This window comes from Podarcis vaucheri (assembly GCF_965113315.1).
Source record: "Podarcis vaucheri genome assembly, chromosome: 5".
Taxonomy (NCBI): Eukaryota; Metazoa; Chordata; class Lepidosauria; order Squamata; family Lacertidae; genus Podarcis; species Podarcis vaucheri.
The window spans coordinates 94,939,729-94,956,375 of NC_138763.1; the positions used below are offsets into that span (position 1 = coordinate 94,939,729).

General features: G+C 44.0%; 1 protein-coding gene and 1 long non-coding RNA gene across 2 annotated transcripts in view; one reads left to right on the plus strand and one right to left on the minus strand.

Annotated features, from left to right (window-relative positions):
• LOC309532741 overlaps positions 1-16,647 on the plus strand; it is a 146,780-nt gene that overhangs the window by 112,635 nt on the left and 17,498 nt on the right. The gene's annotated exons all lie outside the window — the stretch shown is intronic.
• The window catches only part of ERCC6 (ERCC excision repair 6, chromatin remodeling factor), a 50,395-nt gene that overhangs the window by 21,330 nt on the left and 12,418 nt on the right, over positions 1-16,647 (minus strand). Inside the window, exons 6-8 of the mRNA XM_082223046.1 lie at positions 9,862-9,990; positions 6,619-6,777; positions 4,969-5,104 (exon numbers count right to left, since the gene is read on the minus strand). Of these exons, the coding sequence (XP_082079172.1) occupies positions 4,969-5,104; positions 6,619-6,777; positions 9,862-9,990 (424 nt within the window). The remainder of the gene's footprint in view (positions 1-4,968; positions 5,105-6,618; positions 6,778-9,861; positions 9,991-16,647) is intronic.

Sequence of the window (16,647 nt, forward strand, 5' to 3'; positions counted from 1 at the left end):
ATTAAAAGATGTTTTGTGAAAGTGCTCCTGTTATTATGGGGGCTCAGGAGACCAATCCCTCCTAGAGGGCAAACAGTGTAGTGGTAGAAAACAACAGCCATAAATCACACTGTCAGGCAGCAGAGAGAACAGGAGTAAAAACACAAGGCACATGAAGGCCATTCACTGTAGACACAGCACAGCAGAGTCCTACTCAGGATTTACTGAACCTGTAATTAATTAAAATTTCCTTCAAGCCAAATCTTTTATTAAACAAGGATTTGTGCTGACAATGAAGGAAAAACACAGAAAGGCAATTCATCACCGACCACTTCCCCCAGTTCAGGTTAAGGTGATGTAAGCTTTGCCACACGAAAGTCTGTTGAGTTCTGTAAAGGGAAAGGGATTTGCAGAGCTCAGAGGGAGCCCGTGCTCCACCCCGGTACAGTACTCTCCGATAATTTATAAGCATATTCAATGTTGTGCTCTAAGGACGCGTCTGCTTCCGCATTTCATCTCACCGTTGCCCATTTCTACCCAGGAACTGACCGACAATCACATACCTTCCTCCTAACATCACAGGCGAGGGCTTTTAATATTTTCTTCTCTTAAAATTCAATTTCCACAAGTACAGCCTTTTACAGTGGTGCCTCGCAAGACAAAATTAATCCGTTCCGCGAGTCTCTTCGTCTTGCGGTTTTTTCGTCTTGCGAAGCACGGCTATTAGCGGCTTAGCGGCTATTAGCAGCTTAGCGGCTATGAACGGCTTAGCGGCTATTAACGGCTTAGCGGCTTTAAGAAAAAGGAAACAAACTCGCAAGAACTCGCAAGATGTTTTGTCTTGCGAAGCAAGCCCATAGGGAAATTTGTCTTGCGGAACGACTCAAAAAACGGAAAACTCTTTCATCTTGCGCGTTTTTCGTCTTGCGAGGTACCACTGTACAGCCATTTCAATCACTTCTGACACAGAAAAGCAGGATGGGATAAGACTAAGGATTATGAAGTAGCCAGAATCTGGGATGGAAAAACAGTCAGGTTTTCAGCTTCTATCGTCAGGTTAAATGAGGATGGTAGCTAAAATTGCAGGTGCGCGGGTGAAAGCCAGAGCAATCCCACAACAGCTTTAACTTTTGTAATGAGACACATGATTTTGTGGAAGAAGGGAAATAGTTTGGTGCCCTAATTCCCCCTCTACCTTACGGCATAAATGCTTTTTAGCATGTGTGTATTTTGAACGTGCTTCCACCACCACACCCCAAGACATAAGGAAGAGCTCCTAGGTTACCCAGCAATGACTGTGACAGCATATACTAAACTCTACAGAGCGAAAGGGTCAATGTAGTAGGTGTGCTATTCTAAAATCTGTTTTGTCAAGAAAAATAAAGGGCTGAAGAAATATTGCACATGCTACTCTAACCTCAGCTCTGCTCTGCTTTAGAGAGAGGGCTACTGAGAGAAGGAACTGCTTAACTTTACATCAATATGCCTTCTGGCACTGAAATTATGCCAGCCTTATGCCTTCACTCTGCACTTAATGAAGTTTCTGCAAAGGGATTTATGCACTTCGGGAGCAGATACAAATGGTGAGAGAACAAAACAGAGGTCAAGGATTTCACAGAGACGTGTGCTACTAAATGAGAAGTGCCACCCTACGGTGCCACAGTATCCTTTCCCCACTCTTCCTCCGACTTCTGTCGTAGTGACATCTCTTTTCTCAGCCCCCTTCTACTGCTTAGCCTGACCTCTTCCGAGCTGTTCAGATAGTAAGCTCCCTTTGTAGCTTTATGTCCATATTCTGCTGGTGCCCAGCCCAGGAGGGCACCATGCTCACAATCCTTTCTGCAGCTCAGGTTTTCCCAAACTCGGGTCCCCAGCTCTTTTTGGACTACAATTTCCATCACTTCTGATCACTGGTCCTGTTACCTAGGAGTGATGGGAGTTGTAGTCCAAAAACGGCTGGAGACCCAAAGGCTGGAGACCCTGCTATAGCTAAACAGAATACTGGTCCCTTTTGAAAGTGGGTGGGAAGGGGCTTCAGATAATAATGAAAACAAACAGCTTTAATCTCAGGAATCAACACATGTGACATTTTGAGAACTGAATACTCACAAACGGCTAATGCTGCTGAATGATCAGAGAGATGTCCTACCCGTTTTAAGACCTAGTTGGGGTGGCTGCTGGGAGCAATGGTTGGGTAAATAGGATTGGGTATATGCAGTGCTATTTTTCTAGAAAAATAGGTGCTTGAATTCACCATGAACGCCAACCTCATTCTCTAAGAATAGCAATGGCACCCACCTGAAAGGTGCTGGAACCCATCTGAGTGGTGCCAGAACTGAGTTCCAGCTGAAAAAAGCAGGTGTAGCCAATGGGGTCACCTTCCAGATTTTGTTGCACTCCAACTCCCCCGAGTCCCACCAGCATGATCAACAGTCAGGGAGTTACAGTCTGGCAATACCTGGAGTGTTACATCTTCCCCACCTCTGATTTCAGTGAAGCTAGTGGGCAAAACCCTCCGTGGCCTTTGAGAGCCTTGCAGGGTGCTCGTTTCTATGCTTGTGGCACATATGTACAAGTATGTAAACAATATACTGGTGTGCGCTCATAAACGGAACATGTAATCTTTGTGCTGTCTACAACTTTCTCAACAGACTCCTGAGAAGATACCTTAGTTCAGTAAATTCCCAGCTCTTGGGCATGCCAACAAACCGTGTCCGTAGAACATTGGAGAATATTTACAGGGGCTAGTGAACAGCCCCCTGCTCTCTTCAGTATTCAATTCTTTGGGTCCTATCCAATGCTGGCGCAGCAGACGTCCACTTGCGCAATGGAATTTCCCCTAGCACCCCCTGCACAATGCTCCAGAGGATCAGAGGACCCTATGGAGAAGATTTTGATGGCGCATGGGGAGAGAAATGGAAGGGAAGTCCGTTGTGCGAGTGGGGCTGTGTATACACGGCGTTAGATACAACCCTCTGTAAATACTGAAAAAAACCTCTCCTAAGGGAATTTTGTGAGTATTTGCAAGGAATACTCACAAAACCAAGATGGCATATGTTTAATTAAACCCTGTTCCCAGCCACTTCCTCCAGCTTCACAAACAACTCTCCCGTTCCCCCATCCCTTACCACCGCAGAGGGATAACCAACAGCTGGAGGGAGCTTAGTTTGCTCTGTCATTTTACTCTGGAAGTGTTCGGGCTTAGAAGAATCATTCCCCACTCCCCCCCCCCCCGGAAAAAAGCCACAATTCCTGTGATCACCGCAGAAAATGTGATGCTTAAGTTCTGGAATTAGTTGGTTGGCCAGCTGGTTGACTAGCCCATCTGCCTGGTTTTCAGCTTGGCTCACTCCCGCTGCCAGCTAACCTCCTAACAGTACAATTGCTTTGTTTAGTTTTAACTTGCAAAAGGGCAGTAGCGATGGAGGAAAACTGCAGGTGAGAAAATGAGGGGTCTGGGTGTGTTTAAATACACAACAATCTTTGCAGAGCCGCCTTTGTGCACGTTTCGGTGCTTCCCGGATAAAACGAGATCCTCGGAGGTGACAACACCAACTTAGCTAAACCTCAGAAAACTATCAGCACAATTTATCAGACTGGTCCATTTGTGTATATATCGCAACACGTCACTCCAAGCTTCACCATGGGCTTAGTGCAGATGTGCGAGCTCCCAGAGTGGAGACTCCAGCCGCTTCGCTGCTGTACATCATTCGCCTGAGGCTCATGTTTTCGATCTCTCCAGACTAATAAATAAGTTATTAGTCTAGGTAAATAATTATGATGTGCAATAGTATCATGGAAACACCACCGACGCTGATCACTATATGCGGCAATGATTCTCAATAACAGAGTGGAGCTTTTGCTCTTACAGCCCCTACTTTGTGGAATGCACTTCATCACGTTATCAGACAGACGCCGACAATTTTGTGCTTCTACCTGCTTCAAACTTTTATGCTTACCTGGGCATTTCCAGAAGGATGATTACAGCTACAAGAGCCACACCATAGTGCAATTTTGTTGGACCCGTTTTCCAATATATTTAACGCTGCGCGTGATTTTGTATTTTTATCTTGCATGCCACTTTTGAGATCTTTCTGGAATATGAAGTGGCCCATAACCGTTCTAGATAAATAAACAAGATGCTCAAGAGCCCAAGAGTTCACCCAGGCGTCTGCAACGTTGCCCCCAAACTCACGAGATTAGCACTCAGGAGGTTGCACTGCGGAGGTTTCCTAGGCAAGTGCTCCCTGAAGACGGGAAGACCCTGGTAAAGTCTGCAAGGGGCATGGGAATGGTGAGATCAGCTGCCAAGTCCAGCTGCACAGGGAAGGCCAGCCTAACTAATCACTGATCTAAGGGCTGAACTACGGAAAGCATGTACGCATATACAACAGAAGCTAGGGCAATTCCGAGTGGAGAAGCAGCAGGGAGAGGGAGAAAAGAGCATGTTTGGGGTTTTTTTTAGAAAAAGAACCCCAGGCAGGACACCTTGCTGCAACAAGTTCCACAGAAAACTATTTGCTGGGGCACCCAACTCACAGACCTTGGTGCTGAACGAAAGCACTGATATAAAAGTAGCAACCCTATAAGTATCTTTAAAAAGGTGGCCTTTGTGTATGACGGAACCTATAGCAGAGGTGCTAAACCCTCTGTGCTGTATTTGTCCTTAAATTCTTCGGGTGGAGGGAGGAGTGGGGGGGCATAAAAATGGAGGACCTGATGGGCTGGGCTTTCACTGATGCTGAATCGCAGCACCATACAGCTCGCTCAATGTCACGCAGCAGCAAAAACTCTCAAGGTGTTTCATGGGGGGAAACACGCGTTCCATTTAACACTGCGAGGGAGGGAGCAAAGCTTAAACTTCAAGGGTTATCTTCAGTACTGGCAACAAAATTCTCACGACACTTTCGAAAGAAAGAAGTGCAAGCTGTTCCTATTCAGCAGAGAAAGAGAAGGTCTGAATTTGCAGCATCCTGAATGAGCAGGTACCTTTTTATTGGTGTAAGAGCCCGTGTCATGTAGAATTGCAACTCTAAACGGAGGCCACCAAGTATGAAACTCCTTCACCCACTGATGCATCACTGTGGTTGGGCACACAATCACTGTTGGACCCAGCCCTTGGAACCTAGAAGAGATCACAAGATGACAGCATCGTGAAATAAGCAGCATGCATTATGAGAGCTATCAGAACAACTGTATTCAAGTTAGAAATGAAGAGTTGGACTAGATGACTCTACAATTCCATGATTTTATGAAATGGGTGCAAAACTATAAAATTAAATGGCAGGATGACGCTGTAGAAGACAATGGAAAGGGGGATGCTAAGGAGTTGGAGTCAATAACAGCCACAACGCTAAATGAAAAGTTTTGGGGAAGCTGTACTAGGTTTCTCCTTCCAACCAATTAAACCAGTAAAACACAGAAACACCAGAGGACTGCGGGTTAAATTTAGAGAACCAGGCTGATCCCAATTTTAAAATAATGCCTGCAAGAGCCAGTGGCAGGGGGCGATCATGGTAGAGAAATAAAAGCAACAGCATATGAAGGGATGTAGCAGATAAAGTTACTAGGAATAATTACCAGCACAGGAAAAAATGCCACAAACTCAATCCAGTCTACCGTCTGTGCAACAACCACAAAGAGAGGAAACTCAGTAAGGCATAACAGTCTGGAACAGCCTTGTGCATAGAATGTACTACATGCATCAATCAGGTTTCTATGTGCCTTCTGCATGCCACACAGTCTGCAAGTCAAGGAATGCAAATCCAGACAGGATCTTATCTTATTTAGACTAAGGCTTGGATACACTAAGCAACAGCCCTGTTCGCTTAATTCTCCACACAACAGCATAAGTAACAGCTTCTTGGGGGCTGCTGGGAACCCCTTTCGTTGCAGCCAGGGGCACCTGAATCAGCAAGCGAATTTGCGAATGTTCACTGGGCTTCCAGGGGCTGCAAGACATTTTCCCCTGACTGTTCCAATTGCTGGATTGATAACTACAGATACTTGATGTTCCAGGCGAATGGGGTGGGAGGAGGAAGACAACAAGGAGCAGCTTGTATAAAAAAAGAAAGCGGGAACTCCCTCTACTTGAACGTGGGTTGTCTGTGCTGAGCCAAGGAAGGATCTTGCAAGAATGTTTCCTTGCTCACGCTTGACTTGCACTTCCAGCATCCCAAAGAAGACTGTGACTGCCTATGAAAGTAGTCCACTGGTCTCTTGCCAGAGCAAATATTTTAATGTAAAAACGTAATAAGTTGACCTAAAGGTATTACGCCTAATTGAAAATTCCATACTGTGTAAACTATCAATATTAACATAATTGAATTGGTAAGCAATCCATTTGTGCTCTATAACCTTAAGACATAGTATTGACCCAAAATAACTGGCGAGGCTCATCTGCAAAATGAAGCATCAATGCCTGGAATTCATTAAGAGTGTTACATGTTTAATTTTTCCTGCCCTCCAGCTCCATTGTCTCGTAAAAAAAATTTCCTTTGATGTCCCCCGCTAAAAGAATTAAAGGAATATTGTAATTGAAATGCCATTAATAATTCACGGGGCCCTCCTCCATGGCAATACATCCAATGAAATATTCATCGAGCTCCACAGACTGACAGTCTGCGGAAGAGCACTTGCCTGTAATTTGAACCACGCGTCCTGATCTTGCTGTAGCTCAGACCTGCCAAGAAAGCAATTATCTGGATGGTCTTGCCCAATCCCATCTCGTCTCCCAGAATTCCTCCCACCTGCTGGCAGTGCAATTCCCAGAGCCACCCAACACCTGTCTGCTGGTACCTGCAAGTAAAAGGGCAAAATCAGATGGCAAACAAGAGATCGCAACAGGACAAACACATGAATTAGTCATTTGCAACGCTCAGAAGCTAGTTACCGTAACATGCTGCAGCATGTGTTTTACATGAAGGCTGTATTTACAGCGTCATGCATTTTTTATGCCTTTGGACGTTGGATGTGATGAACTCGCTCTTTGTGCAATGTTAAAAGTACATCTAATTAAACCGGGACGTGATAATTGGAGGGTGTTTTATTTCGTTTTGTATAAATATTGCTAGAACGGCCCCTTCTGGTTCTTCAGAACAGTAAGTGCAATTGTTTCCGCAGCCCAACATATAGGAGGACTGTTAAATCACAGTGGAACGTGGCAGAGTGCTTCCATGCCCAGGAGGCCAACAGCTAGTGCTGAAAAGGAACAAAAAGTAAACAATGGCTACAAACTAAGAGGGAGGTTTTAAAAATAATAGTGATTCCTTTGCCAGTGAAAACTTATCAGGCTGTTCTTGCTAAATTACACAAGTTACAAATTGCAAAAACACAGAATCATAGAATTGTCGAGTTGGAAGGGACCCTGGGGGGGGGGGTCATCTAGTCCAATCCCCAGCCAAGCAGGAATATGCAACTGTTCCATACAGGGATTGAACCTGCAACCTTGGCGTTATCAGCACCGCGCTCTAAGCAGCTGAACTACCCAGGCTAATTTTTGTATCTCCCTATTTGGAAGCAGGAAGATGGGCTATGCTTTGGGCACAGTTCACCAGCAACTTCTCTTTACGTAAGCAGCACTGAGATAAAAGATAGCTGTCAAACCTAGATGAAAGGGGTTGGGAGCAGGGGAAGAGCTGTCCTTCAGGGATGGATACAGCAAATACAAACAATGATATAGGTTAGGTCAGATTAGGAGTACAAAAACAACGGCTGCAAACTGCCTGCTAGTAAGTTTAGGGATGGTTTTCAACCAAGAATGTAAAATTCTGCCAAAACAGAAGTTTTGCGGGAAGAATCTCCTTTGTTCAGAGGAATAGTTGGATAAATGCGTGAAAGATGACTGTATACTGTAATTCCATCTCATGCCTCAACTGGGTGGTCAGTGAGGTCAGAAAGAGATTGTGGTCCCCCAAAAGCACTCCAATTGGGAGAAGGAACACATTTCCATCAGGTTAGATTAGTGAGTTATCCCTAGGGGTCTTCTGCCATCTGTGGTGTGTGGAGAACATCTGGCTCACTTGCTAATCTATCCCCAGGGCTTTAAGGCAGGTTGCACACATGAGACATGATCTGAATTTGGGCTTAAAAAAGAATCTCTCTCTCTCACCACCTTCTCTCATCTGAGGATGCTGACTCCTCACAAAAACTCACCAAATTCTACAGCTCAACTGAAAACCATTGCCTTCTTTCTCCCATTGACAGTTGGAAGGGTGCCTTTTGTAGATTCCTACTCTCATCCCTCAACAAGCTAGTTTCTTAACATTTTCACTTCACTAGGCACAAGGACACAGGAGACCACTCTCCCCCCGATATTGCAAAACAAAGCATTTCTTCACATGGGGTGTGGGGTGTACAATGCTGAGCAACCAGTGTGATTGCTAGAGGAGCAGGTAAGTGTGGCAGAGTCTTCCTTCTCCTTTCGGATGGCATCTGCCAAACAGATGGCAACAGTGAGTTCTTGCCGAGAGTGAGCAAGGCACAGGAGTCCTTGCTCATTTCATTCTCTGCAACACATCATAACCAAGAAGCTAAAATCATGCAAGGGAGAGAAGACCAGCAGCAAGCAGAGCTTCATGGGAAGGGATACAGCCCATCTCTCCTCACATACCAGATGGACTCCAGCACTGAGCTCTGGGCCTGCCATTCTAGCCCTAGATGCAGAGAAAAGCCTAAAAAAAAAATAGACCAAATTCTCCATTTAAACACCCAATAGGACCTACCAGAGTCACATACAAGTTTTGGCCTCTTCCTCATGGTCTCTTGTAGCTCTCTACATCATATGACTTAAAGTGCCTCTTAACTGCATAGGATTTAGCATATTTCATAGTCTTTTCAGAGAGACACAGTAGGTTGCAACTGGTATAGATCTCTATTCTATTAATACTTGATATATGAACAGAATGCTTCAGAGTTGGGAGGAGAAATGGCCGAGCCGCTTTCTACTCTCCCATTTCTAGCTTCTCTTTTCCAAATATATTTTTGAAACTGCAAAGCACAGAAACTAAAATGGGAGTTTTCAGGACTGCCCTCATTCAACTTCAGTGAAAACAAACCCTAGAAAAGGATAAAGTTTTCAGAAGACCTGCTGAGAAAAATTAAGAGCCAGGAACAAACTAACTGGGAGTTGATCAATCGGCATCGGGATTCACTGCTGCCATCTTTGCGCTCCAGTGTGGTCAGAGGAGCCTCTAATGCTTAATGATGGCAACCTCCCTTTCCTGCTGGGGAGATCTCATCTTTTAAATTGCATGTCAGACAAATCATTCAGCTCAATTGATCTTTTTAACCACTCAGGAAGTTTTGCCAGCTGACTCATGCTTGCAAGGGGATACCCTTCATTAGGGACGGCTATCATGCCAAGACTCATATTTAGTTGCCCGTCTTGGTTGAATTATCTTTGGGTTTCTCTAATCATAGATCCATTTTTAGATTATGGTTACAACAGCGTAACACACCCTTAAGTCCACCAGCAGTTGGTGAGGAACCTGTTAACCAAGCTGTGAGTTCCAGGGAAGCGATAAACACTGCTCAAGACCACCATGCTCAATGAAGTGTTACAGCCAGGAAGCTCACAAGCTACAGTGCTTGAATCATTTGCTAAAGGACTGAATGGAAAGACTAACAGCGTGAATGGAGTGATCTCTCTGCTTTACACACTGACTATGCTTGTGTAGGATGGACAAATGTCCTATGCAGTTTTGGCAGCTACAACACAACACAAACTTATAACCACAATGGAATTCAAGTTCTTCAGTTGGCTGCAGAATGCCATAATACACTTTAGCTACCCAGTTTACTCTTAACTTTTCCAGTTTGTACTGATACATTAGCAAACCACTTATAGCAATGAATTGCTGTTCGCTACTTTAACATACATACTTGAAAAGTTTTTTGAAAAGGAAACCTGGAACTCTAAAACCCTCAGCAAATTCAGCATCGCTATCATCCGAATCTTCCCCCGCCTTCTGCCGCTCCTCTCTGTCTTTCAGTTGTTGCTTGTGCCACCTCCTGAAATTACAAGAATAATCACCAGTGTTAGTTTAGGCAGCTAGGAGAGAACAGAAAGCAAATCTGAAAAGCAGCTATTGTGGTCCAGCAGACAGTGTGTTGTTTTTGACATAAGAAACCTGGGCTCAGATTCCAGCTGAGCTTAAGTGCTTATGCCTTGGGCAAGGTAAAGCACTCTCTGGCTGGCTTTCCTACAGGAGGGATATAAAGAAGTGAGAAAGACTGTAAGGCACTATACGAAGTAGTGCTCTGCAAATTGCAGGCTTCCTGTGGGCACTCTACAAAGTAGTGCTCTACAAATTGCAGGCTTCCTGCAGGTTTCTGGTTGGCCACTGTGAGAACAGCATGCTGCACTTTGGCTGGATTCAGCAGGTTTATGTGTTTAAATTTAGAAACATAAGAAAAAATGGGTGGTTGGGGGAAAGAGGGAGAACATGCTTTTATAATACAGTATCTGGATACAAAAGATGTTTGCAAGACATTTCACACGGTTAACTGAATCACTAAACCCAACCAAAGTTCAAGGCAAATTAAATGTCGGCATAAAAACTTTTATCAACCTATTGCGCACACTGCTATACGGCCTTTAGAAGACATTTGTTATGGGAAAAGTAGCCAAGTAGGATCATTCTATACAACAGGATGACAACATGAGACAGCAAGAGAGAGCATGCAATGATTTAAGTGGCAGTGCAAATCCACACCCGCTAACTTCAATAGGAGGTGATCAATCCATTGTACATTTCAGCCCCACCCTTTCCAAAACTTTCTGCGTCCTGCGTACTTTTCCCAGCTGGAGCCTGCACCCAGTAGAAAAAGGTGGGTAGGGGGAAGAGTGGGAGAAACTTACTTCAAACTAACACTATTTCATTATACAGAAGGGATTACCACCATGAGCAAGCCATGTCATTTCCCTCCAAGATATATTCCCTACAGATGAGAAATAGAAATTCATCTGGAGCAACCAGATTCAGAAGAGTTGAAAGCAACGTATGAGCTTTTGCTTTTTTAATTATTATTATTTTGCTACATCCCCACCTTTGGTAAAACATTGTTTTTAAATGTTTTGGAAAACAGTTCAAAAGCTTCTGTTATTTGTTTGCCAGAATTAAGCAGGAAATGTGTTAACAACCTGATCAGCAATCCTTCTTTCAGATTACCTTCAGCTTCTCTGAAGACAGATTTAATATGACTTTCCCAAGCAAAATAAAAATAAACCATTTGCAAAATGTTGACAGAAGTTCCAGTCTCTGCTATAGCAGACAGGGGTTCAGACACTGTCAAATACCCTAAACTCTAGCCTAGAGATGGGAAATTCATGCCCTTCTGTATGTTACACTCTAAAGCTGATCATTTTCCATATCGGCAATGCTGATTGGAGTTGTAGTCCAACAACATGGGAGACCGGATGCTCCTGTTCTACTTAAGAAAAGCATAGACAAGAGAGAATAAAGTTGCTCCAAAAGACTCTGCCAAAGAGTGATTCAAATTCATTTACTAAGAGGAAAATGGGTACTATGTTTGTGTATGAGGTGAGTTTTAATGTTGGTGGTAAGGTAAGGAGCACCCCAGTTGCAACAAAACTTGTCTCTCTCCTGTATTCTCCCGGAACTTTTAAGCAATTTAAGATTTAATCATAGAACTGCAGAGTTGGGAAGAAGGTGCCACGAAGGTCATCAAGTCCAACCCCCAGCAACACACGAATCTTTATGTCCAACGTGGGACTTGAAGCCATGTCCCTGAGATGAAGAGTCTCATGTTCTACCGACTGAGCTATCCAAATGCTTGGGAAAGGGCTAAAGATCTGTGGTAGCAGACATGCTTGTGTGTAGAACATCCCTGATTCAAGCCCCAGTGTCGCCAGGTAGGACTGGGAAAGATTCCTCGAGTGCCACTGCCAGCGAGCAATGACAATACTGAGCTAGACACACCCAGTCAGACTTGGTTTAAGACAGCCTCCTATGCGTTCCCCCTTGCTAGTTCTGGTTAGTTCTGTTTATGGATTCCATACTGCCATTTAAGGATTTTATGCTGGTTCTATGGTGACTGTTGTGCCAGCGCTGCTTCTGAATTTATTTAGCTAAGTGTTGATTGTTTATAAACATTTTACTGATTTTAATTTGTCAGTTGGTATGTAAAATGGCAAAGAGCAAGAAATAATATTTCATACATTTCGCATGCCCAGCTAAAGCTGGCAACCGTGAAGCTGGCAACCGTTTTTCCACCACCTGCAACAGCTTACATGTTTGCCAAATGTCTGAACGAAATCCGCCAAGCAAAAAGAAAAGGTGAAGGAGTATTTAACAAACTGTACTCAAGTGTCATACGGCCACGACAAAGAGCTATCAATACAAAGAAGTAAAGGATAAATAGTGAATATTGCTGCTATTTCCAGGTTTTGCAATGGCAATAAAGTCACTGATAAAACAATTGATACATCAACTAAAACCCAATGGAAGCATATTAAAGTGTGCAATTAAAAGCTCTGATTTATTACTTGTTAGCAAACTATTTTATTTTGTGCAAGAGATGCAAGCAGGATTAGTGAATCATTTATGTTTTTACAAGGATTTTGAGTGCTTCCAAATGTTTACTTCCTCTAGCAAATCGACCCTAGTGCATTTGCAGGAGACTGGAATACTGACAGGCTGTCATGCTAGACACCCATAAGCTAAGCATCAACAGCAGCTAACAGAACAAGGAGTGCTGCGGGTCCCAACGTATTGGGACGCAAAATCAGCATAGGTTGATACCACTGTGAAACAAGGCATTTATTTATTTATTTAACTAACTAACTAGTTACGGAGCCACCAAACCACTGTGATGAGAGCTATCTCCTTTTGTGAAGTATTCATCTAGCTCCGTTATCACATGCTGAAGGGCTTTCGCATCACCCTGTAGCAGTGGTGAACTTTCCTTTGGCCTAAGGGATGCATCCCTGCTTGGCCAACTCTCTGCAGGCATGGCCAAACTCAGCCCTCCAGATGTTTTGGGACTACAATTCCCATCATCCCTGACCACTGGTCCTGTTAGCTAGGGATGATGGGAGTTGTAGTCCCCAAACATCTGGAGAGAAAAGTTTGGCCACACCTGCTCTAGGGGACATACACCAGAGGTGTACATGGTCACCCACATGCACACAGAATTCTCTCAGCAATTAAGCTTGAACACTTTAGCTTTTCTTTCCAAGCCTAATTGCCAGATTACTTTCCCCCGCCGCACTCTCAAGAAAGGCTGGCCTATGACCTGTTCTCCAGTTTCCCCGATACGTTTGAACCAAGCGAGTTTGTTGGCTCTTTGGTTCAGCTTTAAGAAATTGTAAGCATCGGTTTAAAATGCTTGGATTTGGATTTAACTTTAACCAGGCCATGTCTACAAATGGAAACCTACAATATTAAGAATTAAAATGATAACTGATCATCTATGCAGGAAAGCTGGGCTGAAGTCCTCTTTGGACAATAATGCATCACTTTGGGAATAACAGGCCTCCTTGGGTCCAATAATCCTTACTGGATCTTTGCCTTATTCTTGCTCTCCCTGCCGTGATTCCATATCCTTTTAATTAATGCAGGTGGTTTAATTAATGAAGGATGGAATTTAGACACAAATTCATTTTCCATTTACTGCATTCTCTTGCTAGAAGATGTGATGCCTGAAAGTGGACAAAAGTTGAAAAGGGTTTTCATGAACCTTGGAGTCAATGCAACATAAAATCTATAGGTTGTCTTGTTAAAGCCAGAGTATTTTGAGTTCATCCGTCTTTAAACATGGGCTTATGAAAACATTTTAAAAAATTTATTATTACATTTATATCATGCCCTTCCTCCAAGGAGCTCCAGATGACTTACAGAGTTCTCCCCCCTCCCCATTTGAACAAAAGTGCAGCCAGGCACTTCAAACATGTAGCTCACAACAGATCACAATCTGATATTTCCAAACATGTTCAGGAACCAAGCTGGGTATTTAATATAGTTTGTGTTTCTGAAGCATAATATATTTTCCATTTCAGACAGGCAAGATTCCCTTAATGATCATTCTCATTTTGTAAATTGAGACAATGAGTTACTCTTCCGATCTGGCTTTTTATGAGTTGTGTGGGGGTCGCTCTAATCGCTGCCTCCTCGGCAGATTAAACATATGCCATTAGAGTTACAAGTCTCAGTGAGCAGAGCCAGGAAGATGCTGGGGATTAGGCATCTACACCAAAATCAAGGATTTTCCTTATAAGTGAACTGTCTTTCCCTGTTTCATCAGACAATGGGCCACGCCATGAGGAGGTCCTTGCTCTGCCCAGCCGGAGACAGGACCTGTTTTAATTTGGATATAATTTGCCCAAGAGGCTGGGCTAGAAAGGCACCTCTCTTCCTAATGAAACTACTGGAGGAAAAATGTGGTCCTCCAAGGTGGAAGTTGGAATCCAGTGCCACCAGCCATTCACAGGTAATAATAATAATAATATTTTTTATTTACACCCCGCCCTCCCCAGCCAAGGCTGGGCTCAGGGCGGCTAACAAGCAATAATAAAAACATGTTGAATGAATGCAACTTCAAAACAAGATTAAAATACAAAAATTAAAATATTGAAACACTAAAGTATTAAAATACTAAAATGCAGCCTCATCACAGGAGGAGAAAGGAAAAAGAAAAAAGAAAGAGGGGGAGGGAATCAAATTGGCTCCAAGCCAAAGGCCAGGCGGAACAACTCTGTCTTACAGGCCCTGCGGAAAGAAATCAGATCCTGCAGGGCCCTGGTCTCATGAAGCAGAGCGTTCCACCAGGCCGGAGCCAGTGTTGAAAAGGCCCTGGGTCTGGTTGAAGCTAATCTAACTTCTTTAGGGCCCGGGACCACTAGGGTGTTGCTATTTATGGACCTTGAGGCTCTCCGTGGGGCATACTGGGAGAGGCGGTCCCGTAGCTACGAGGGTCCTAGGCCGTGAAGGACTTTAAAGGTCAAAAACAGCACCTTAAATCTGACCTTGTACTTCACCGGAAGCCAGTGCAGCTGGAAAAGCACTGGGTGAATATGCTCCCATGGCAGACACCCTGTGAGGAGCCTCACTGCTGCATTCTGAACCCGCTGGAGTTTCTGGGGCAGCTTCAAGGGCAGCCCCGCATAGAGCGAATTACAGTAGTCAAGCCTGGAGGTGACCATCGCATGGATCACTGTGGTAGAGAAACACTGTCTCTTCTCAGTGGCATTTGGTGGTCCAAACAGTAGGACAAATCCAAGTTGCTCCCCACACATGTAAGGGGGTGGGGTTGATGTACCATTTAGATTCATGGCTAAATAATTTATTTTTCCTCCAAGGATCTCAAGGTGTTCTCCCCACTCTTCAGTTAATCCCCACAACAACCCTGGGAGGTAAATTTAAGACTGGGAAGCAGTAACTGGTCCAAGGTCACCCAGAGAGATTCATAGCTGGGTAGAGATTTGAACTGTGATCTCCCAGGTCCTAGTCTGACCCTCTATGCAGTAGAGCACACACTGTGGCAAAAGGATGGCTCAGCAGAACAACAACTGCAACAAAATCCAAGCAAAGGAGTGAAAAACCACTGGCCCCCGTGCACTTTCTCATCTGTTTCGCAGCATGACCTTATTCCCCCAAACTTCCCCCCACTGCAATTAGACTTGAACAAATTGGATGGTTTTTTCCAAGATCAAATGCAGCGTTAGGAAACCTTTGGAGGGACATGCATTCCCCGGACATGGCCAAACCCGTGCCACAATTTGGATGGAAATATTAGGCTTGAAGAAACGAGCTTGAAGGATCTAGCTTCAAACTCGATTCCCACTTTTGCACCTGGCTGCACCCACCACTGATATGAACCCCCTGGAAATTTAAAGAGTTTCCCTATGCCTGATGTAAGGCACAGTTTATCTTATTTTAATTTTCAGCCACCCTGATCTAAAAGCAACACATCTCACATAATAACAAAGTTACGCTCGCATGTGATAAATAAGCATGCCTATTGAAATCATTGGGACGGGTCCAGACTTGGCCTTCTGCAAAGCGGAAAAGCTCGCTTTGTTTGCAGAAGAGACTGAGATCCAGCAGAAGCTTCTGCTGGAGGAAAGAGGGACGCCATTTTTGCTAATTCCTCTTCAGACTTCAGCATCACTTGGGATAGTCACCTAACCTTCTGGGGCTGCTTTTCAGGGGGTATTAGGGGTGGAATCAACCCCTGGTCTCAACTGTTACTAGGCGTTTTGGTTAATGCTGCTTTTATGTTTTATTTTCCAATCTACTGCTATTATGATCTTGTTCTTACAACGTCCATTTCATTATATTGGAATTTTCAACGGTTTTACTGGCAGCCATTTTGGAAATTTTTGCGCACAATAAAGTGGGCTATGAATATTAGAATTTTTTATTTTTTTTAAACTGCAGTACTTAAGGCAATGGCATTCAAACCAATCTAATATGCAGCCTCCAATTTCCCATCCACACTTGGGCATACTAAGAGAAGTAAACTGCCTCCCTTGCTCTCATACCTTTCTTCCTAAAATGAGGCCTCCCTCTCCCTCGGAACAATCTGCCACAGAAAAATGACAAGGCAGAACTACTACAGAGTCCCCCTGTTTGCACGTTCTCCCCCTGGAATCACAAACTTTTAATTGGCCTTGTGCTTCAGATGTTCAGAGGAGAATCACAGCTG